At 42.6% G+C, this 25,780-nt stretch overlaps 1 protein-coding gene across 1 annotated transcript in view; it reads right to left on the bottom strand.

The window, feature by feature from the left end:
* The window catches only part of LOC110437227 (translation initiation factor IF-2-like), a 53,915-nt gene continuing 28,356 nt past the window's right edge, over positions 222–25,780 (bottom strand). The window contains exon 6 of the mRNA XM_021465603.1: positions 222–905. Coding sequence (XP_021321278.1) covers positions 222–905 — 684 coding nt within the window. The remainder of the gene's footprint in view (positions 906–25,780) is intronic.

Here is a 25,780-nt window from a genome sequence, read left to right as displayed (position 1 = left end):
GGCTGTCCAAGCTGACCACGCAGCTCATCCACCTGACGCTGGAGGCGCTTCCCCGCCTGCTGCGCAACACGCAGTTCCTGCCTCAGTGCCACATTCATCTCCTGAATGGCACTGACGTGTCTCACAGTCGTATCTAGGGTAGGGTCACCAGCAGGAGGTGCCAGGACATGCCATGTCCTGCCATCTGGGTCGTTGCGAGGAAGGAACCGGTACCTATCCTCCTACATGGCCTCAAAACGGCGGCCATGGTAGTGAAAGTACGCGGCCTGAGCTGCATCCTCCATGCTCTCGTAGGCGGAAGCACGCCTAACCCTGCTCTCGTGTATGGACTCCACCTCGTCCGAGTTGTCGACGTTGTTCCGAGCTGTGATGATCACCTCGGCCTTCCAGTAGGTGTTCTCCAACGGGTGCTTGTGCTCCGAACAAAGGTAGCGGACAGTGGCAGCAAACTCCGGGTAGTAGCTCGCCAACACACCCGTGAGCAGAGTGTGGTAGTGAGCGTCCTCGTCCGCCTCCATGAACTTGTTCCTGGAGGTCCATCCCATCTCCGGAACAACCTGAGGGTACTGAGGCGTCGGTGCTGATCCCGTCGACGCGTGGGGTGCAGGCGCAGGTGGTGCAGGTGCAGGTGGTGCAGGTGCAGGGGGTGCAGGCGCAGGTGGAACTGGAGCGGCAGCCTGCGGAAACGGTACCGCCACTGGTGTAGGAGCTGAAGGTTTAGGCGTAGGGGACCCCGTGTCCATAGGCTCCTCCTCCTCGCCGCCACCAGAGGCAACGACCTCGGGCTCAGGTACGGGTGCTGGTACTGGTGCAGGTGCAGGTACTGGAGCTGGTGCTGGTGCAACTGCCGGAGCACGGGCGTCGACGAAGAGGGCACGATACGCGGCTGCGCTGCGACGAGGCATCTATAAATTTTGTTTTAAGAATTAGGACCAATATGTTTACATAAATAGAACAGTGGGTAAGAATATAAACTTTTAATAAAATAACAAGAAAGTAAAGTGAGCAGTGAAATAAATAAAGCGAAAATAAAAACCCTAAAATCGACTGTTTCTACCTAGGTTTGCGTCCTACAGTCAGCCTTGCTTTGATACCAATTTGTCAACCCAAATTTAAAGATAAATTTGAGTACAATAATCTCATATGCGCCCCAGGAATAGTCGCGCACACAAGTCGACAAATTACAAATGTATCATCACAAGTGTCTTACATAACGTTATTAAAACACAAATATATCAAAGTCTGCGACAAACGGAAAATAAACTCATAACTAGCTATGATAAGATAACTCCAATACAGGGACGACCGACTGGGGGATCGCCAACCTAGAAGTTCTCAGAGAATTCCTCGTAGTAGCTGTCATCTGTTACCCATCCGGGATTTTGTCCAAAAAGAAAGATAAAGACAAGCGTAAGTACATCTCGTACTCCACAAGCATAACATAGGATTTTATGCGGCTCAAAAAGGTCAGACACTGGCTACTGCAGTTAGCATTTTAATTGGTCAATGTTTTAATCCTATTTAATCATCAATTATGCTTAAGCTCCCGATTAGCCCAAATGAGCACATGATATTAACAACGTTAACCTTCACGGCTAACACCATCACCATCACGGTTAAACCACATTAATCATCACGATCAATGCGTCAGATTTTCATAAGTTATTTCCCATAATCATCCACACCCAACTATTCCGTAAGGGTCCAAGGCCGCTCATGTCCGAGAGCACGGCTAGTATACCAGTTTGATCAAACTCTGCGCAGAGGTGTGCACTTTTCCCGTAAGTCGTGTTACCCATATGCCCGGGGTTTGCAAGACCCACTAACACTGCCAAGGTGAGCGGGCAGGGAACACTATGAAGCCTTCCATAGGCCACGTCTAACTAGTTAGGGCCGCGAGGTTTCCTCGGTAGGCAGATATAGAGAACCCCCTTTCCCATGGCACATTTCCATCACGGCTATACACATAGGAACAGAAGCAGTTCTATACCCAAAGTGGCAAGCCCCTCTTGCACCCTTTCGGGTAACCTCTAACCAGCTAGATGAGATCCTATTACTGAGCTAAAGTTAGAGCCATATAACCATCACGGTTGCACTGTATGTCCCGCATTGTCGCTTACAGAGAAGTCCTTACGGAGAGTCTAGGTCAACCCGACCGAAGTCAATTGTTCCATAGCCCTTTTTCCCAACATTTATCATCATATTCATTAAAGTCAGGGTGATAATAAAGTCTCAATTAATTAAAGCACTAGCAAAGCTACCCACATGCATTCTTCCCATAGGGGTCATAAGTGTTTAGTCAGGTAGCTAGGATGTCCTTAGGGTTATCAAAATTAGACACATGCAGATGCGTAATTAATTAAGTGAATAGGTGTACAAGGGAAACCCATGTTATACTTGCCTTCAGTGAAGGGGAACTGCTGCTGGTCCTGCTGCTCCTCGAAGTAAAATGGATCACCCACGGACACGTCACCGCCTGCGCTCGATCGGTACCACACAACAACACGCATCCAGGTTCATTCATACAAGCAAACAATCATTTAATTAGAACAGTACACCAACAGATCAAAAATGAAATAAAATACTTAAAAACAGAACCTACGATTCGCTACGATCACATCGGTGCGAAGATCACGAAAATCGGAGCTAAAACGACCAAGTTACGACTTTCCGGCGATTTCCTATAGGCAATTAATTAATTAAACCTAACCCTGAAAATAAAAAGTGGCAAACTACAGAAACAGTGGTACTATCATGTAGAGAATTTAATTACGAATCTAACACAATTTGAACCGGTCAAATCGGAGCTATAACGAATATTTTATGACCAAAACAAGTTCAGTGGCAATTCTGTAATTTCCCGAAAGCGTATTTTGACCTCACCGACGGATAATACGTTTTCTAAAAGAGAAAACGTATTTTACTCGAAGGCGCTAAGGACTGCGGCCGAATTTGGAAATCTGGGAGGGGCTCTTTAAGCAAATTTTCCCCCGAAGGGGTATTGGGCGTCTCTGGCCGTCCGATTTGAAATGGACGGCCAGGATTAGATCCTGGGAGGGGGAAGGGAAGAGAAGGGGGCCGGCCGCCGGAGGGGGAGGGGACGGCGGCGGCGCTCCATGGCCGCAGCGAGCAAGGTCGCCGGCGCACTTCAAGGGGAGGCTACAGCGCGCGGTTTTCCAAAACGAGACCATCGGGAGAGAGAGGAGGGCAAGGGGAATTCATCCCCGGCTACGACGCGGCCGGAGAACGCCTGAGAGGCCTGCGCCATGGCCGGCCGCGACGAACTACTCCGGCGAGCGCGGCCGGAGCGCTAGAGAGCCTCGTTTTGCTCAGAAAAAGAACGGGGAGGGAGCGGGGAAGAGTGGGAAACTCACCAACGCGACGAGAATCGACGAAAACGGCTCGGGACGGCGGTTTCACGCGGAGGTCGCGGCGGCGGCTTCTCTCTGCGCTTTCGCGGATGGGAGCAGAAACGAGGAGAGGAGGAATGGGGACGGGAAGGAGGCTCGGGCGCACGGGGAGGGGGTTTTCTCCAACTGAAACCGAGGCGCGGGGGAGGGAACGTGGGGGAAGCGGGGCGCGGCTTGGCCGGACGGTTTCCAAACTGAGAGAGAGAGAGGAAGGAGCGGGGCATCGGTTGGGAGAAGAGGGAGCTGACAGGCGGGCCCGGCCTGTCAGCGGGGGGAGAGAGCGGGGGGGAAGGGGGAGGCCGGCTGGGCCGCGGCCCAGGAAGGAGATGGGGCGCGCGGGGTGGGTTACTGGGCTACCAGGCCGAAAAGAGGAAGGGGGAGAGAGGGAAAGGATTCTTTTTTTTTATACACAATTTCCAAATGAATTTCTTTTCTTCAAATATTTTCTTGAGCAAGATATTTTGGTTTTTTTTTAGAACAATCATCACAAAAGAAATGCTCCAGCATGAATGCAACATAAATGTTTCTCTAAGCTTACATTAAATTTTAATTTCTCCGAATTTATTTATTTTCCTATATTGAAAATGCTCACAAAATAAATTCATTTAAATTTAATTCATCTATTTGAAATAAATAAAATTTTTGGGTGTTACAAATTTGCAATTTTTGACCGACTTAATTTTCCTTGTTTAGAGAAATTAGAAATAGAGAATTTTAGGTTTTTTGTTACTTTAATTTCTCTATTAAAAATTATAAATTTATAATACTTTAATTTGCAATTTATGACAAAGTTAATTAGTTAATTATAACTAGTATGCATACCACATTTCATGATTAGTTAGAAAAATAGAGAACTTTTGTGCTTTTTTAATTTTTCTTATTTAGAAAAAATAGAAATAGAGAATTTTAGATTTTTTGTTACTTTAATTTCTCTATTAAAAATTAGAAACTTATATTTCTTTAATTTGCAATTTATGACATGGTTAATTAGTTAATTATAACTAGTATGCATGCCACATTTCATGATTAGTTAGAACATAGAGAACTTTTATGTCTTTTTAATTTTGCTGGTTTAGAAAAACTAGAAATAGAGAATTTTAGGTTTAGGGTTACTTTAATTTCTGTATAAAAAATTAGAAACTTATAATACTTTACGTTGCAATACAGACAACGACACATCATTGGATGTACAATGCCGATTGCCGCTCCAAAGAATTCATTGATGGTGTGCATTATATCTTAAAAGTGGCCGAGGAAAACAAGCGGGATGGATTCATATGTTGCCCATGTGCCTTGTATCAGAATTTGAAGGAATATTCTAGCTCTAGAAATATCCACTCACATTTGTTGAAGTTGGGTTTTATGCCAAACTATATTTGTTGGACCAAGCATGGAGAAAACGGGATAATGATGGAAGAAGGTGAAGAAGAACAGTTAGAGCCTGACGACATTATTGCTCAATACGGTGACTTCGGTGATACAGCAATGGGAGAAGCTGAAGATGAGGCAGGTGCAGAAGGCGCACCTGTTGAAGATGATGCTCTTGGTGATGTCATTCGTGATGCACAGAAAGATTGCGAAAGTGAAAAAGAGAAGACAAAGTTTGACTACATGTTAGAAGATCACAAGAAATTACTATACCCATCTGTCGAGGATGGGCAAAAAAAACTAGGTACAACACTGAAATTGTTAAAATGGAAGACACAGAATGGTGTATCCGATAAGACATTTGGGCAATTACTGAAGATCCAAAAAAAGATGCTGCCGAAGCCTAATGAACTGCCCACTACTACGTACGAAGCAAAACAGATCGTCTGTCCTTTTGGATTAGAAATCAAGAAGATACATGCATGTCCTAATGACTACATCCTATACCGTGGCAAGGACTACGAGAATTTAGATGAATGCCCCGTATGTAAAGCATCACGGTATAAGATCAGGCGAGATGACCCTTGCGATGTTTAGGGGGAAGAACGTCCTAGAAAAAAAATCTCTACAAAGGTTATGTGGTATGCTCCTATAATACCACGTCTGAAACGTTTTTTTAGAAATAAGGACCATGCAAAATTGTTGCGGTGGCACAAAGAAGACCGTAAAGTAGACAACATGTTGAGACACCCTGCTGGTGGGTCCCAGTGGAGAGCAATAGACAGGGAATTACCAGAGTTTGCAAAAGATGCAAGAAACTTAAGGTTCACTTTAAGTACGAATGGTATGAATCCTTTTGGTGAGCAGAGCAGTAGTCATAGCACTTGGCCTGTTACACTATGTATCTACAACCTTCCTCTATGGTTATGCATGAAGCGAAAGTTCATTATGATGTCGGTGCTCATCCAAGGCCCGAAGCAACCGGGCAATGACATTGATGTCTATCTAAGGCCATTAATTGAAGAACTCCTTCTTTTATGGAGTGAAACAGGTGTTCGTGTGTGGGATGAGTACAAACAGGAACACTTCGACCTGCGAGCACTATTGTTTGTGACAATCAATGATTGGCCTGCTCTAAGTAATATTTCAGGGCAGACAAACAAGGGATATAATGCATGCACACACTGTTTTGATGACCTTGATAATATATATTTGAAATGCAGAAAGGTCATGTCCCTTGGGTATCGTTGATTTCTTTCTATGAATCACCCAGTTAGAAAGAAAGGAAAGCATTTTAAAGGTAAGGCAGACCACCGATGCAAGCCTTGAAACAGAACTGGAGAAGATGTATTTGAGATGGTTAAGGATGTGAAAGTAGTTTTTCGTAAGGGACAAGGCAGCCAACTAGTTCCAAAAGATGCAGCGGGTCATGCACCCATGTGGAAGAAGAAGTCAATATTTTGGGAGCTACCCTATTGGCAAGTCCTAGAGGTCCGGAATGCGATCGACATCATGCACCTAACAAAGAATCTTTGTGTGAACCTTCTAGGATTTATGGGTGTATATGGTAAGTCTAAGGATTCACTTGAAGCACGACAAGACTTGCAACGCATGGAAGAACGAGACAACCTGCATCCAGAGAAGACAAATGATGGACGCCAATATTTAAGACCTACTAGCTACACTCTTAGCAATGAAGAGAAAGAAATCATGTTTGAATGCTTAAGCAGCATCAAGGTCCCATCTGGATTCTCCTCTAATATAAAAGGTATAATTAATGTGCCCGAGAAGAAATTTCTAAACTTAAAGTCGCATGACTACCATGTGCTTATGACGCAATTGCTTCCAGTTGCATTAAGAGGAATTCTACCTCCACATGTACATCTGGCCACCGTAAAGCTTTGTGCATTCCTCAATGCAATTTCTCAGATGCAATCAATCCACTGGAACTAGCTGCTCTACAGAATGATGTGGTTCAATGTCTTGTCAGCTTTGAGTTAGTGTTCCCTCCATCCTTCTTTGATATCATGACACACCTCCTAGTTCATCTGGTCAAGGAGATCAATATTCTTGGTCCTGTGTTCCTACATAATATGTTTGCCTTCAAGAGGTTTATGGGAGTTCTGAAGAAATATGTTCACCAACGTGCTCGCCCAGAAGGAAGCATCGTAGAGGGCTACGAGACAGAGGAGGTCATTGAGTTCTGTGTTGAATTCATTCCTAAACTTGACCCAATTGGTGTTCCTGAATCGCGACACGAGGGGAGACTGAGTGGAAAGGGAACACTAGGAAAGAAAACATACATCGATACGGGGGACGATTCTTTCAATAAAGCACACTACACAGTTCTTCAAAACTCATCCGTGGTGGAGCCGTATGTCACGAAACACAAGGACTTCCTACAATCCCAATTCCCAGAGAAGAATGAAGCTTGGTTTATGCGTCAGCACATGGACACTTTTAGTGATTGGTTACGAAAAGAATGTCAGGGTAATGACCAGATTGATGAGCAACTATATTTGTTGGCTAGGTAACCATCATGGCACATCCTCACGTACAAAGGGTACGAGATAAATGAAGATACATTTTACACCCTAGGCCAAGATAAAAGAAGCACGAACCAAAATAGTGGAGTTCGCGTAGACGCCATAGACCTGAATGGAAACAGACAAACATATTATGGCCATATAGAGGAGATTTGGGAACTAGACTACGCACCTAATTTTAAAGTCCCTTTGTTCTGGTGCCAATGGGTGAAGGTTACCGGAGGCGGGGTGACAGTTGACAAAGACTATGGAATGACAACAGCGGACGTCAACAATGTTGGTTACAAAGATGAACCATTTGTCCTTGCTGCTGATGTGAATTAGGTGTTCTATGTGAAAGACATGTCTACAAAACAGAAGAGAGGGAAAAATGACAACAAATCAACAAATGAGCCAAAACGCCATATAGTTCTCTCAGGGAAAAGAAACATTGTGGAAATTGAGGACAAGTCAGATATTTCAGAAGATTATGAAAGGGATGACGGAATCACGCCTTTCAATGTGACCAAAGATCCGAGCATACTGATAACCGAATCACGCCTTTCAATGTGACCAAAGATCCGAGCATACTGATAAATGCTGAGGACACTCCATGGTTACGTCAAGATCATGACCAAGGAACATACGTCAAAAAGAAGATCACTATTGTGCCCGCCTAATAAATAGATTGCATTAGAGTATGTATGTGACAATTGTAACTTAAGATATTTATATTAGTTTTTCTTATTTTATATCATTTCAAATAGTGAAATGACTTGTGGGAAATGACATTTAAGTTTGCTATTATAAGAGATGTGTTAATTGTTTGTCAAATGCAAAAATAGTCAAACTTGGTCAAACTTGGTCATGAATCCCAACACTTTGTCAAATAAAAAAATGGTCTATATATTAAATGTATATTTTGATGAGTGGAACAATATTGGTATTCATGACTTTTCCATTCGAGACCATCTAGGGTTCCGAAAACCGATGCGTGGCTATGAATTCTTTCAAAATTCAAAATTGAGTGGTTCAAACTTTTCCAAAAGAAAAGTTGACCATTAGACCAAATGTAGAACTTGATGAGTGCAACAAACTTTGTATTCATTACTTTTCCATTTGGGACCATATAGGGTTCGGTCAAAGTGTGTGTTTCTAAAAACCAATGCTTTGACTTTGGTCAAACTTGGTCAAATGACCCATTCTTGAAATGAAAAAACTTTGAATACAAAGTTGGTAGAGATCATCAAGATCCACATTTGATATATTATCCATTTTTTCATTTGGATAAATTTGAGCCAACATTTGTTCAAAATCCAAGACGGGTTTTGGTCAAACTTGGTCAAATGACAAACTAAATTACTTAAAATGAAAAATTTTTGAATACCAAGTTGTTAGATATCATCAAGATCTAAACTTATTATATAGATAATTTTTCCATTTGAGAAAGTTTAAGTTCACAATACCCACCAAATCTTGAATCTCACACAAACTATATGAAACTATATGTGTCAATTGTGGATTTTCAACTACACCTTCCCAACACTTTGTGAAATGCAAAAATGGTCTATATATTAAATGTAGATTTTGATGAGTGGAACAATATTGGAATTCATGACTTTTCCATTCGAGGCCATCTAGGGTTCCGAAAACCGATGCGTGGCTATGAATTCTTTCAAAATTCAAAATTGAGTGGTTCAAATTTTTCCAAAAGAAAAGTTGACCATTAGACCAAATGTAGAACTAGATGAGTGCAACAAACTTTGTATTCATTACTTTTGCATTTGGGACCATATAGGATTCGGTCAAAGTGTGTGTTTCTAAAAACCAATGCTTTGACTTTGGTCAAACTTGGTCAAATGACCCATTCGATGACTTGAAATGAAAAAAATTTGAATAGAAAGTTGTTAGAGATAATCCGATGTAATGGTGAATATTGTTGTAAGCATAAATAAATAAGAAATAGAGAAAAATCTTTAAAAAATAATCCGATATAATAGTGAATATCACGTATATCATGATTTTGGATATAAATGGTGATAAATAAACAAAATTTACGTTTAAATAATGCACAAACAAATTTTCTATAAAAACATCTACTTTAAGATATTAAAATTAAATAATACATTTTTGCATTAACAAAATACTTATTATTTTTCATATTTAAGTTTGCTAATATAAGTGATGAAAAGATTTTATGTTTCCAAATTTATTATGTAAGCAATTAGACAAAAAGAAATGGAACTATTATTTTTTAACAAATTAATACCTATTGTTCTATTTACTATGCAATTAACAATATGAATCTAATTATTGTAAGCATAAATAAATAAGAAACAGCAAAAATACATTTAGTCCCGGTTCCTGGCTGGAACCGGGACTAAAGGTTGCCTTTAGTCCTGGTTGTAGCCAGGAACCGGGACTAAAGGTCCCCGCGGGTATTTAGCCTAACAGTCTTCTTCTTCCTCCACCAGATCGACGTTGCCCTAAACCGCCGCCGCGCGCTCCATTCTCCGCCGCGCACAGTCTTCTTCTTCGCCGAGCTGCCGCCGCCTCCTTCTCCGACGTAGAGACACGCGCTGAGGAGCGCCGCCGCCGCCTCCTCGTCCCGAGCCGTACGTACGTCTTCGCGCCGCCGTACCGCCTACTTCTCCAGCGACGCCCCGGCCGGCCGCGTGCCCCCCCCCCCCCCCCCGCGCGGCCACCTTCTCGCCCTCGGCCAACCGCCTCCCCGCCCTCGGCCGTCTTCTCCTCTCCGGCCAAAGAAGGCCCGCGGCGCCGTCGTCGAGGGTGAGCACAGAGAACGAAATGTTGATTTTTTTTTGTGTTTGTTCCCACTAGATCAACGTTTGCAGTCTCCTAATCCCACTGATGCGTGTTCCAGTTCTTGTAATCCTGTGTAGGCTACAGAAAAAAATTCGATGCCAGGTTTTGCCCAAGTGCATGTTTAAAATATAAGTTAATAATTAATTGTTTACAATTGTTGTTTCAAGACAGTTTATGGAATTATTCAGATTGCAATATTTAAATGATGTTTTCTGGTACTCTTGTTTATAACAAAAGTGTAGATATTTCATTCATATAGCTGCTGTTAAAATTTGATGGCATTTGGCCTTGTGGTTTATGATTTATGTCTGTTCAAAGTTAGGTTTCAGAAATGGCTACCTATGTTTATCACGGACAGATTCTGCAACTTAGTAGTTTCGACCTGCCAAACATGTGAATCATGCTTTGATGCCTAAGGATGAAATATAGATAATTTGTTAAGCTTTCCAGAATGTCTTCTTGCATGTCTTTTGGAGTTATGTAACTCCAGTTATGATTTAAACAAGAAGCTGTGTTGTGGGCAGTCCTAAAAATGATAGATTGCTTTTATAGTTGTTTGCTTGGTATATTGCTATGTGTGATCTTGTTAGTGACAGAATGAGCTCTAAATGTTTATAAGAAAGTTGTTCACAATTTAGTAGGATTTCTAAAGAGTCCATAATCATAATTTGTGGACATGTGAAAATGGTGTTATAACTGTTTAATGTGGCATGGCAGGTCCTGTATATACAAAAGTTGTAGATAACTCTTTCATCTAGCTTGTGTTATAGTTTCATATCATTTGGATAAATGGTTTGTGAGTCATAAGGGTATAAAGTTTATCTGTCAAAATGCTTGTTCTCTGGAATTCCTGGACCAGATTCTTTAAATATGCATGTTTGACTTAGGTAACTTACTAATCATGCTAAGATGATTAAATATGAATTGTATACAATTTTATAAGCTTTCCATAATGTCTTGTTGCATGGATTTTGTATCTGTAGAACTCTAGTTATGATTTATTTACCCAACTGTTGCATGTATGTCCAGAATTGCTAAAAATGTATGAATGCTTGATTAACTTACATTGTGTGTGGATTTCACAGAGTGAAGGTGGCAACATTGTGCTGGATGTTTGTTTAAAGATCTGCAGACTATGTGTTCGATCTGCAGGCTATGTGTTTTTGTTCAAAAAACTAGCACTTAATGATTTTCTACTATATATTTGTTCTTGTTCTCCCATAAGGCGGTGATATGTTGTATGAATGTGGTGATCTGCAGGCTATTTTTTATACTGTACGAATGAGATGATATGTTGTATGAATTAAAAATCATTTTAGTGAATTTTATTTGAATCAAAACTATAAATCTGTTCCCAAACGCATGATAAAAATCTCGTTCCCAAACGCCTGCTGAAGTACCTCTCGCCAAAACGTAACCCTACATCTACACTTGTCATATTCCGATCGACCAAACACACGCGCTCGCGAAACGTACACGTTTCTAGATTGTTCTAACACGCAGTGAACTCAATTGTATTATTTCTTACGAGCTACTGCAATCTCAAATTGTAAATCATTCCATGAACCTTGTAGAGTCAAAGTATCTCAAATTTAATCAAATTTATATGATAGAATAATAATATTTATGTATCCACTAAGTATCATTAGATTTTTCATTAAATTATTGTTAAAATATTTTGACTTATCAAATAAGTCATAATTTGATAAGCAAAGTTACAAATATGATTTTTTTTTGCAAACCTCAAATTGTTAGAAATCAAACAATTTAAAATTTTTATGACATTTGTATAAAAGGTATAAGTATTATTAGATTAATTATACATATATTTTTATACTATAAATTTACTTGAGACATAAATGCTAATAACTTGGCGTCCAATTTGTAGAAATGGCCAATCCAAATGATAACATGGATGATGCAATGATGGACCTAATCAACAGCGGCATCAATCCAGATCCCCAAGGCGAAGATGATGGGAGTCAGTACTTTGCTGATTATGAATAACTTGTGGGAGACAATCCTGATGAGGTCTATCTAGTATATATGTATATATATGAAATTAAAATAAATGACATTTATATTAATATATTTATACTTGTTTGTGTAGCCCTCTAAATTGGCGAAAACTTCTGAGAAGAGTAGAAAAGTGCGCGGCCCGAAGAAGCCGTTGGAGGGTCGGTACATTCTGTCAGAATTCGATGAGGGTACAGGACAAGTACTTGGGGCTAATTCTAAAAAATTTGTTGCGCACTGTGGCTACCTTGTAAGGGACAGGTTCCCGGTCAGTGCTCGTGAATGGAGGCAACGGAAAGATAACCCTAATATTAGTTTTGTCTTAGATCGTGACAAGGAATTGATTTGGCTAGATATCCTTCAACATTTCACGCTCGATACATAGGATGAAGCTTTGAAGGAGAAGGTTAAAATCTGAGCTATGCAGAAGATGGCCAAACAATTTCAGGCTTGGAAGAAGACATTATACAAGACTTTTGTTGCACAAGGCCGGACACCAGATTTCACCAACAAGGCCTACGTCAAGTTGAGGCCTTTTTGGGTGAGTTCGTAAAGTTTAAGAACTCAGAAGAGGGTCAAGCACGGATGATCAAGAATCAGGAAAATGCTAAACAAAAGCAATACCACCATCACTTGGGTTCAGGTGGCTACAGGACTACTATTCCTAAGTGGCAAAAGCTGGAACAGGAAAGTCTTGAGTGAGGGATTGAACCAGAATCACTGCACTGGCCTTAGCGTGCCAAGTATTGGTTCTTCGGTCACGGGGGAACCATAGACTTAGAGACAGGAAAGGTAGTGTACGGCGAAAATCTCGAGAGAGTGGGACAGAGAATGGCCTATGCCAGAGGATTAGTTGAAAGTGGCACCTGCTAGCCAAATAGAGAGAAGGATGAGCCGACATACGCCCTGGAGACTGCTGAACACGGTGGGCGAACAAGAGGCTATGGGGAGGTATCGTGGGAGCATGGCTTCCCTAAAGATAGACCGACTTATAGAAGCCACCAAAGAAAGAAGGAAGAGGAAGCAGAGCGGTTGCATAGGTTGGAGACAATGGTGATGGAGTCATGCGAAGCGGCTCGTGAAGCGATAGCGCGAGAGAAAGCGCTTGAAGAGAGAATGAACGTGGAGATCAAAAGACAAGTGCAGATGGCAGTAAGTTCTATACAAAGGCAAACTGTATCAGAGCCTATAGTCAACATTAGCCCCCCCCCGTCAGTTGAAAAGCAGTTGCGCTTCCACGGAGATGCCAACTATTCAAGATGGCGTGGGGCTGCACTTTTCGGTGGATGACATCACTGAACCTATGACAACATGTGAGCTGCACATTCCACAGGGGACTGCCACAGTCATGGTTGCTGTCGCTGTTGTAACTCCTGTCGACCCTACGAAGACACCAAAAATCCATGGGGCGATAGTTCCACCTGTATATGCTAGTGTCTCGGTGGATAGAGTTGTCAAAGGCTTCAGTAATGTGCAGCTTGAGATAGAAGGAGGTGATGGAGAGAAGACTCTAGGAGAAGCAGAGAAGACTTTTATTTGTTGGCGCAAGCGCTACATCATTATTCCTGGGGCATCACCTAGTAGTCTACCACCACCTCCTCGTCATGAATCTAATCCTAGGTGGGCATGAAAATTGACTATACATTTGTTCACTAACTTTATTTTGCATTCTCGTAGTTAGCGGTTTACTCATATACCTTTTGGTTTCATAGGTGGTCACCAACATGTCATAGTGCTGTGGGTGATGACGAGGGAGGGCAAGACACAGCTGCATCGCCTCGGTCTCCAACGCCACCACCTCAGGCTTTAACGCCACCACCTCTGGCTCCAACGCCACCACCTAGGGCTCCAACACCGCCACCTCGAGCTCCAACACCGCCACCTCAGGCTCCAACACTGCCACCTAGGGCTCCAACGCCACCACCTAGGGCTCCAACGCCGCCTCCTCGGGCTCCAACACCGCCACCGGCCACCCCATCGCCTCCACATGTGGCTCCAGCACGAAAAAAGAGGCCGGCCACACAATCAAGTATGTCCGCCGCCCCACTGCCAAAAAAGAAAGCCTCCGAAAAGAAACAAGCTATCATTCCTAAGAAGCTGGCCTATGAGATGACTGATGCAGAACTAAATGCTTAAGTAAAATCAAACGTGGATAGTTTCTTCAAGAAACTTAAGACTGAAAGAGAACCCAAGTGAAACCCTGAGAAGCTATACCTCTTACTACGGCCAGAAGATCTACGTCAAAGGGTTGAGGCTCAACAAAAAAGAGGCGTGAAGCTTAGAAAGAATCATCATCTTTATCGGACTATGATCGCACTTTTAGGAAATCCATAGAAGAAGAGAAGAAGAAAGAGAAAAGAGCACGCAAGGGTGTAGCACAGCTTGGGGAACAATCAAAGCAATCAATGCCCCCGCTAGTAATTGGAAATGAATATGGTTCAAACATTGACGTGCTAGACCAGCAGATAGCGGCAGATTTAAAATTTGATGAGCTTGAATTTTTTTTTGCGGAAACTGGTCTTAGCATAGCCCAAATGATAGCTGGGGCACCAATTGAAAGTGCTCCAGAAATTGATCATTGGCAGAAGGAATATACATATGGCAATTGTCTATACAACCCTGCAGCCCTCAGCAAACTTGGAACGCAAATGTACATGCTAAACAAATGGTACATGACAGCGTGTGTCAAAAAAGCAGATGACTATCTTTGTGTCCGAATTAGAAACTATCATTACTTCCGTGGTGATGATATTATTTATGTTCAATTTAATGAGCTACACCAACTATGCCACATGGATGCTCTTGACAAATCTCTAATGAGTTGCTTATGTCTGTAAGTTATTCTTTCTTTCAATAATGTCACTCTGTAACTTATCATGTATATATATAACTAATTACAGAAACCCACTATACATATGTAGAAAGATGATGAGGGACCTCAGAGTTAGAAATGACAAGGAGATTGGATTTGTGGATCTAAATGTTGTATTCAAAGACCAGAAGACCCCGTATGTCTTATGGAGAACTCAAACGGAGAGAAATCTATGGAGGTTCTTGATCAACCAAAAAGATAAAAGATATATACTCTTTCCCTACAACTTTAAGTGTCGTTATCGTGTGTACATTCTATTTAACTAATTAATCAGATCAGTACGAAGATATATACTAATTTTGCCTACATGCACACAAATGCAGCTTTCATTGGATACTAATTGTCATTGATCTGTGGCAATGTCAATTGGTAATCTATGACTCGTTGAGAAAACCACAGGTCGATTACCAATAAATGATAGATATTATCCAAGGGTAATTCCAATCTCTATATATTAAATTCTGCTCTTTTAACTCGCTAATAGATAATTAATAATGATCTTTTTATTGCTAGGGTTTGGGCTGGGTTCGTGCAGAAACACTGTCTAGAGTTGAATGCAACACTTCCAAAACCCATCTTACTTCAGTGGGTTCTACGGCAGACACCGGGCAACAATTTGTGTGGCTACTATGTGTGCGAGTTTATGACGGTCTATGCTAAAAGAACTAATCTTGAGCACCTAAAAGTATATAACATGTATATATAATAAGTTTATTTCATTTATTTGTTGCTATTTAATAAATCCTATTCATACCTCTAACTTTTTTCTTTAACGTCTATTAAAGGAGATGTGGCTGAAGGAGCAGGTGTTGGATGCGGTGCGCCTAAAAGGAATTCAGGAGACAATCGCAAGATTTCTTAACGACCAAGTCCTGAATCTCGGCGACGAGTGCTACTTCAACCCTCAAGAGCCAATGAAACCAAATCACGATGATCATTTGTACGATGCTTGAGTGACGGAGATAAATTATATTGTAAATACTTTGTCCATGAAGCATATGTGTAAATATTATATTATGGACCTATAGATACATATAATATATACATATATATAGTGTTTTATAGTATATTTATATGTAATGCTTTAAATTATATAAATTATAGGTGCGCGTTCCATAAACTACCAGCAAACAATACGCATTCAAAAATAATAATAACATAATTGTAAGCCCTAAATGAAAAACCAAATGAAAAGAATAAAAATAAAAAAGTCTTTAGTTCGGGTTGGTAGCAACAACTGGGACTAAAAGTGGAGGCCAGGTGGCACACCCTGGCGCACCTTTTAGTCTCGGTTGCTGTTACCAACCGAGACTAAAGGTGGACCTTTAGTCCCGGTCCGCGGAACCGGTACTAAAGTTGGGACATTTAGTCCCGAAACCTTAGCCCCGGTTCTGTAGCCGGGACTAAAGGCCCTTACGGCCCGGGGCTAAAGCCCTTCCCTGTACTAGTGTATCATTGCCGGTTTGGTGACCCAGCAATGATAATAGGCACAAATAGATCCGCAAAGTTGGCGAGAACGGCACAGCACCACGGAGAAATCCAGGTGCCTAAAAGGAGGAAATGAGGGACCCTGCATGACTGATCATGAATACACAAGTTATGTTTCTCATAGGAGTGAAAAATTGTATCAACATTGTCCATCTTGTAATATGCTATGCATGGTGGCAATTTCCCTTTAGTATTTCATCGTTCCTGATAATATCCAATGCCATACCAATATTGTAAACATTATTTGTACACCGCCAAGTTATGTGCATTGGATGCCATGGTTTTGGGAACCATATTCAGTATCTTATTCACAAAAACATGTCACTAAGGCAAGATAATCAAACCTTAAGGTTGGAACCTGACTACAAACATAAGAGTGTGGTGCAAGTACTATTTAAAAATACTAACAAAGAGACAGCCACATGCAAGAGTTTATGAACTGAATCTAACAGCAGCCTAATCACAAGGGTTTTAATGATTCTATTATGTGAATGATATTTGAAATAAATGCTCCACAGTATGCATGGTAGATGGGGACTGGGATGCGTCGGGATGGTTTGTAGCTAATCCTAGTATAGGGACCAGGACGAGGTAGGCATGCGGCTGATGGCGGATGGGGTTGGGGTCGGGGTCGAAGCTAGCAGCGACACTCTTAGGGCCCCTCCGGTCGGCACGGATACAGAGGGTGGCCCTAGGGAGATGAAATGTTGCACTAGGGAGACATGGGAGAGCGGGGAACAGAATTTTCCAATGTATTCTGAAAGGACATTATTTTTGGTTCACTGCCTAACCCCACAGTGATACACTGCCGGTGCAAAAAATTCACCCGATAGTGGTAACAAGTATCACTGTCGGGTCAGAGATTCAACTAGCAGTAATGCTCTTAGATCACACTATCTGGTGATGTTTGATCCAATAGGGATATACGGTTAAAACCTTTATTTCTCTAAATGTGTACTTGATTTGACTAGTACCCGACCCATTCATCCCCAATCTCACATCCTTGTCTCCCTTTTTGTAGCTAGTTTTGCCGAAAAGGGAGGTTTCCTCTTCATATAGATGGTGTCAACATCCAGGCCCTCGGCATCGCATGGTGTTCATCAATGACTAATACCGGAGCTCCCTCTCATGACATTACAGAAAAATGTAAGTACCAAACTATGCTAGAGTTCAAGATGAAGAAGGAAGGTTCTAACTATGGCCACATCTTCCACAAGTGTCTAGGTCACAAGGTTAGGTCTTGTTGGCCATATTTTTTGTAATTTCTAGCCATTTTTTGTGATGATTTTGATTTGGAGTTCATATATGAAGTTGTAGTTTCAGTGGGATGATAGTAGATGCCCATGCTAGTATTGGGAGGAATAATATGTTCATCTACTAAAAGTTTTGACTAAGCCTGATCAGAGTGGACCTTATGTGCATGGAGAGAAGAATTAGAAGAAGCGTACCGGTGAAGAACCAACAAAGAAATTGTCTCTTTTAGTTTGAATTAGAGGCGAAATCCTTGTTCAATTGAAGTACATTGTAGGTCTAGTTCGTTTAGTCATATTTGAGACTGTCTAGATTGTATCGATACCCTAAATGTTTGGTTACATATTTTTCCTCTAGTTCTAATTCAGAAAGTTTATATTGTGTATCCATCCAAGTTTGTAGTTGAAAGGTCCTTGTTTGGTTTTGGTAATTGAGTGAAAACTTTGGTGGACTAATAGTGTTTATATGAGATACATAGGAGATTAGTCCACAGGTGATTATGTGATGATGGAGGAGCTCATTGCATGTGAGACATGACATGGTGTCATGTGACCAATGTAGAGAAGATCAAGATGAGGCTTGGCTTGATGGACCGGTTGCAAGAGTGAAGGGCAAGTCAGAGGCTTTGAAGTGAGGGACCATGTGTGACGGTGAAGCTTGAGCAAGACTTGGCGCCGATGGACCGAGGCAACAGTGAAGAGCAAGTGAGGTCAAGATCGATGAACCAATACCGTCACGTGATGATATGAAGTGGATCATATCATTTGGTGATTGTTTGGTGCATGTGTTGCATCAACATTGGAGGAGATGAATGGAAAGCGCAAGGCAAAGGTATAACCTAGGGCATTTCCATTTCACTGGTTATAGGTATGTAGAGAAGTTTATGACCGGATTTAGGATAGATGGCCGTACTATCAAGAGGGGCAAACTTGTTTGTATGTCGGTCATCTAGTGCCACTTGAGTGATCTAACTTTGCAAACGTGTTAGGATCGAGTGGCGTGGCAAGTTTGAGAGGCTAACTCCTTTGGGAAAATGGTTGTGAAAATGCTAACACACTTGCACATGGTGGTGTACACTTGGTAGTGTTAGCACATTTGCAAAGTGGGTGTATCGCCACAACGAGGACGTAGCTTGGTGGCAACCAAGTGAACCTCAGTAAAAATCATCGTGTCAACATTGTCTACTCTTCTCGGTGGTTTGCATTCGGCCTTACACAAGCTTGTATTTACATTCAATATACTTGTTCTTGTGTAGTTGCTCTTGTAATTAGTTTAGCTTGTGTAGCTTGCTAGTTACCTTCTTGCTTGTGTAGCTAAGAAGTAGTTCCCTTGCGTGGCTAATTCGGTTTGTGTAACCTTGTTAGTCACATTGCTTAGTTTGTGTAGCTAAATAAGTTGCGCTCTCTAATTTGGCATTAGTTGCCTTATTATTGGCTTCCTAGTGAGCTTAGGCTTTGTGCACTTTGCCTCACTAGTTTGTGTAGGAGCTCCCCTAGTTTGCAAAGTACTAGTTGCATAGGTTTGTGTGACCTTGCTCCTAGAATTGGTTAGGTGAGCTCTTGCTAAGGTAGCACCTTGTTTGCTTGTTTTGGATCTTTTACAAAGTGCTAGAGAACTTAGATAGAGGGGTGTAGTCTTGGCTAGACTAATAGATTTAATTCCGCATTTGTTTTGGTTAGTCGGTGCGATAAATCTTAAGGACTATTCACCCCCTCTAGTCCGCCATCTCGACCCTTCAGTAGCTACAAGTTTTCAAAATAATTATGTAAATTGTGAAAGATTTAGGATGCTCTAATATCACTTATGGTGCAATTTGTAAACTCGGTAGTGATGCTAGGCATGCAAAAATTAATTTAAACTATAGAAAATAGGGAATCATTTGAAGTCTACAAACACAGTGCAAAGACTATAAACATACAATCTTAGGTCAATGTTACAATAGAAGTCTACAAACATATTACAATATATCCACCTCTGAACATTCTTATAGCACCCGAGTGGGGTCTTAGAGGTGCAAGAGCATGTCAGAGGGGGTGGAGAGAACCAACTAGGGTGCCTAAGGGTTTGGAGGGCATGATGAGCAAGTGGCCATTGTTATCTCAATGTAGACCAACAACCATTGGAGTTGTGATGAGAAACTTTGCAACACTAGCTCAACATAGACTAACAATCAACCAGGTCGATAAATAGCATTATATTGCTAACAACACACCCAACCTCCAGGGAGTCTCCATCTTCACAAAAAATCTTTTACTACCTCTCATGTGCATTATTTTGACTATACATAATGAAATGTGTATGTCGAGGACATTCTCCCACAAAAGAGCCATACATACTATAAGTGGCAATATATTATGATGAGGTATCTTTCATACTAAATCAATTGGTAGGGGGACCTCATCTTGGCCACCGAGGTGTCCGGATAGTGCTTTTATAACCACAAGCAACGGTGGTAGCTGAAATCAATGGTGATTAATGATGTGGTAGTTAGGTGCATCCAACAATTGGAAACAATAACTAGTGGTATGAAAAATGTCATTATCAAGTAGTGGCTTCACCTGATATGATATATCACTATTGAGTCATAGCATGATCTAGTAGTAATATGCTAGCTATCACTATTGGTTATTGTCTTGAACTGGTGGTGATATATCAATGCTAGGTTATGGTTGAAGGTGGCAGTGATAAGTCCCATCACTATCAAGTGAATAGCTTCTTGAAAATTTTTTGAATTATGGGTTTATGACCTACCAGCTTCTATGTCTAGGATGATATTGCTCCTACGATCCTAGGACCTACTCGATTATCCCATCGTCAACAAGGATATTGTGCCCTAAGCGGAGTTAGATAATGCAAAAAACTTGGTAAATAAAGTCAACCACCACATGTCCAAGGGTGTGATAGGTAAAATCCTACTCCTCACCATCTATGAGCGCCAAACTCAACTTCTTTAGGAGCAATTACACTCAAAGTACAAGTTTTCATGGTCAAGCAAACCCAGCCGCAAGATTGATCAGCACATGTCTTGGAAGGATGCCATCAAGAGGGTTAATTATGTGCTTGTCATCAGTTCCAACAGAACACCAAGTGCACCATCCCTATCTCCTTTCACCTATAGAAACCCCTACAAGTTGGACATGTAAGTCTCCAATACTCTTCTGGTTGACATTATCCCATCTTCGAATGGAATCTAATGGACTACCTTTTCTTTTGACTACACTTCTCGAACTTTGGTTTGAGAGCTTCCCCAATGTTGGTAAAGCTATTGTTAGTGCCCCTAGGGAAATCGAGGCCTCTAAAACTATGGGGCACTCGGCCATGAACCCAACCAAATTGATGTGGTCAAAGAAGAGGAAGGCCGGTGAGATTCCCCCACAAAAGCTATTGTTGTGGTGGCCACTACCACCGTGATGGTGAAGAAGAAGAAATGGTAGAACGTCCAAACCACCACCACCCAAGGACCCTTGGAGGTTTTAGGTGGTTTCAATGGCGCAGACTGGCTCACACTAGAGAAAGATTTATCTAGCTCTGAGTATACCAAACTTGAGCTCCACCAAAAGCACATTGTTAGTATTTATTAATGTACACAAAAAATTCCACAAGTGCATGGATACCGTTATAGCTTTGATCCAGGAGTATTCTAGAGTATCATATTTATCCATAGGGAAGCAATGGTTAAAGAACTTGATAGATCACCATCATATATCTACTAACTAGTATATCAACTAGACTAAAGTGGGGGTAAGTGATAAATGATAGGAGTTATGAATAATGACACACATAGGAGAATTCCATGGTAAAATAAATAAGTAGTTTAGTACTATTAAGACGATAATGGGAGAGTTCAGGGTTTCTAAATACTTCTCTATTACTTTGTCTCTATTCTAGTCTAGACTAGATGATAACTGGAGCATGGCCATATATAGAAATCACACAATAACACTTTGGAGAAGTAGTACCTTTTCGACTCTTGAGGAGGGTGAAAAAGCATAATCGAGGGAAGGTTGCCAAAAAGCTCTACGAACACCAACCCGAACGTGGTGGATTATAAAGGCTTAACAGAGCTATCATCCTTGGGGCTACCACAACTAACTGTGGGATTAGGTGCAATCTCAGGTAACCTGTAGCCTAGACACCATATCTACACTATTGATTACTATTCTAATCACATATAATAAGTAGAGCACTTAATATGAGTGAAAGTATAACAACTATACAAACCATACAAAGATACAAAGATATACCTGACCTCTAAAGATTTCTCTAGAACCTAAGCATGGCTCAACTCTCCCTAACTCTCAACTAGATATATTCTACTACATTGGAGAGTCTAGTCCTGATCCACCTTGTGTACCCAAATCTCTGAATGAGAAATATGAATTAGGGTTTTAAGGATGGCTACAAGGCTGCTTATATAGGCTAGTGGGATGAACTAGAGCGCTCGGATCAAACCGACTTTGATCAATGTTGGATATGTGTAACAAAACCGTCCAAATTATAAGAGATTAAGCATAATAGCGACCATTTACACAGTCAAACCATCAGGCTTAAGCCCATATAATTCCAGTAGTCCATGAAATCTCAAGGGATTTCAAACCTTTTTCCGTACACACAGTCAAGATCGTAATAAGTTTAGCAGTCACTGTCCACAATTACTTTTGGTTCACAACTTTTAGAAATTACATCGTAGTTCAAGCACAATTATTACAAACCAAGTTCAAATGTAGAGGAAGCATTTCAGTTTCAAAAGTACACACACACTTAGTTCATTATAGTGCCAGAGTCTGATCATCCCACAAAAGCAAAAGATGAGGTAGAGTGACCATTGCCCTTGGTCTAGTCATCACCCATTGCTGGGTACAAGCAGTTGATGCAATACCCATAGTACATCTACCCATCTGCAAAAGAACATGGGAATAGAACCCTGGGTATGAGGATGTACTCAACTAGACTTACCCGTCATAAACCAGAAAAAATATTTCGACGGGTCCTTAAACATCAGCGGTGCCGGCGCTGGGATCCTTTTCGTGACGCCTAACAAGGACAAACTACGTTACGTCCTTAGACTCCTCTTTCCGGCATCAAACAACGTCGCCGAGTACAAAGCATGCCTGCACGGCATACGACTAGCCGTTGAGTTGGGAGTCAAACGCCTCTATGTCTATGGCGACTCCGCTTTGGTTATCAACCAGCTCAACAAGGAATGGGACGCAACCCACGAGAAGATGGATCTCTATTGCAAAGAAATCCGCAAATGGGAAACCAACTTCTACGGCATAGAATACATCCACGTGGTCCGGGATAAGAACCAAGCAGCAGATGCGTTGTCAAAGTTAGGGTCATCTCGGGCCCAGATCCCGCGAGGTGTTTTCGTCCAGGACATCCATGAGCCAAGCGTGGGCACAGGCCTGGTCGAAAAGCAACCCACGGAGGCAATGCTTATAGACGACGCTACTCCGACAACCAGTGGCCGTGATTGGCGCACCCCGTTCATCAAATATATATCGGATGGGTCAGGATTTCAGGACAAATCAGAGAACGAGCGCCTCATTCGACGGTCAAAGAATTACATACTAGTGGACGGCAAACTTATGCGAAAAAACGCAAGTTCTGAAGTGCTGCTCAAATGCATATCCCAAGATGATGGCATCAAACTCCTAGACGACATACATGCCGGATCCTGCGGCAATCATGCTGCCTCCAGAACACTGGTCGGGAAAGCTTTCCGAGCAGGTTTTTATTGGCCAACCGCGGTCAACGATGCAGAAAAACTGGTCCGCCATTGTGAGGGATGACAGTTCTTCGCTAAAAGGACCCACGTACCTGCTCATGAGATTCAAACTATCCCGTCGTCCTGGCCTTTCGCCTGCTGGGGGCTCGACATGATCGGGCCATTTAAACCGGCCCCTCGCAACTTCAAGTTCGTTTTCGTATTAATCGACAAGTTCTCAAAGTGGATTGAATACATGCCACTGGTCAAAGCAACCTCCGAGAAGGCCGTGGAGTTCCTCAATCAAATCATACACAGATTCGGGATCCCAAAGAGTATAATCACCGACCTGGGTACTCAGTTTACTGGCACCACATTTTGGGACTTCTGCGATGACAGAGGCATAGTCATAAAATACGTGTCAGTAGCTCACCCACGGGCAAATGGCCAAGTTGAGCGTGCGAACGGAATGATCATTGATGCCCTAAAGAAAAGGTTGTACACCGAGAATGACAGAGCACCTGGTCGATGGATGAAAGAATTACCGGCTGTGGTCTGGGGTCTCCGAACTCAGACTAGTCGGAACACGGGAGTGTCACCCTACTTCATTGTTTACGGCACCGAGGCAGTTCTGCCGTCTGATATAACCTTCGGTTCTCCTAGAATTGAAAACTTCGACCAGTCAACAACCGACAACGCCAGGGAGCTCGAAATTAACTGCATGGAAGAAAAGCGTCTAAATTCATGTCTCCGAACCGCAAAGTATCTTGCACCAATCAGACGGTACCACAACAGGAACGTCAAGGACCGTTCTTTCATGGTCGGCGATCTGGTACTCAGATGGAAAACGAGCCAGGAAGGAATGCACAAGCTATCCACCCCCTGGGAAGGACCCTTCATGGTCGCCGAAGTCACACGACCCACATCCTACAGATTGGCATATCCAGACGGAACACACGTGCCTAACTCTTGGCATATAGACAAACTGCGCCGATTTTATCCATAAGTTCTAGTAACTTTTTGCTTGTAAGTCTCTTATAGTTGGCAATAATAAAAGTTTTTCTTTTTGGCTATACTTTGTTTTACACGCAGAGCTTTCGCCGAAGAGCAACAATGTCCTCTGCGACGGAAACCCTTAACGACTATGAATCAAACACGGTGACACATCACTCAGATAACTTTACAGCGCTCAAAATAACAGTCATGACAAAAGCAAACTTTATTACAAACTTTACATACAAAGTTTACAATAAATACCCCGACGGGCGGTCACTAGTCTACTCCTACAGACTACCCTAATGGCCTACTGCTCGGGCTGATCACCCGCTTGGCCTTGCTGCCGGATGAAGGGGTCGGGGCCACCGGCGCCTGGCTGGTCGAGACCGCAGGCGTCGACCGCCCATCTCCAGCAACAGATGCCCCCGACAACTCCCTGGCCGACCTGTCTGAACCTGGCTGGTCAGGGGGAGTGGCCGTCCCGCATAGATTAATGTCGCCGATCACCGTCGACGACAATTCCAGCAGACCGGCCCGAAGCTCGTCCGCCTCCCACGGGCCGACCTCCTTGGGATACCCCTTCTCCAGCCTAGACAAGTCGACCAGGGGGTAGTGGGCGCGCACCATGCTGAGAATATGCGCACCAGCGAACTCCCCAGCGTCCTTCATGAACTGCTGAAGCCAGTCCCACGCCCGTTGCGCCTTTTCAACTGGCGTCACTCTCGGCGCGCGGGGCTGGCTCTCTGGAAGCTCGGGGCTGATCAAGTCCAGGACCGGGGCTACTCCTTTCTAAATCCTGCAACAATTAACCTTCCAGGAGTCCCGATCCTTGACCAGCTCGTCCAAGTGCTTCTTGGTATTCACCTTGAGCACTGCAAATCAAGCCAGATGTTAGTCTCAACATACCGAATAGAGCGATAAGCGGCAAATAACGGGGGCGGCGCGTATCACCTGACAACTCCCGGTCCCTTCGGCCTAGTTCCTCTCCTGCTCGGCGCCCGGCCTCCAGCGCCCCGGCAAGCTCTTGGCTGAGCTGCTCTTTCTCCTGCCGAAGGCGCGTGACCTCCTCCTCCAAGTCTATAAGAATAATCAACAGGTCAGCAAAGTCAACCACGCGGCTACGTACAGCTGCCTCGGAGTGTAAGACTGACCTGTCTGCTGCCGATACTGGTCGGCTAAGCGTCGAGTAAGCTCGAGACGGCGCTCTTCATGAGCACTCATCTCGGCCACCTTTTCTCCAACTTAGGACCGTAGCCAGTCTACTTCCGTGGACAAGGCCTTGTTCTCGGCCACAATGCCCTCGATCTGGTCGAAGCAC

The sequence above is a fragment of the Sorghum bicolor genome, chromosome 7 (assembly GCF_000003195.3).
Source record: "Sorghum bicolor cultivar BTx623 chromosome 7, Sorghum_bicolor_NCBIv3, whole genome shotgun sequence".
Classification (NCBI taxonomy): Eukaryota; Viridiplantae; Streptophyta; class Magnoliopsida; order Poales; family Poaceae; genus Sorghum; species Sorghum bicolor.
Note: the sequence above shows the minus strand (reverse complement) of the source record. Positions and strands in the feature narration are given on the sequence as shown.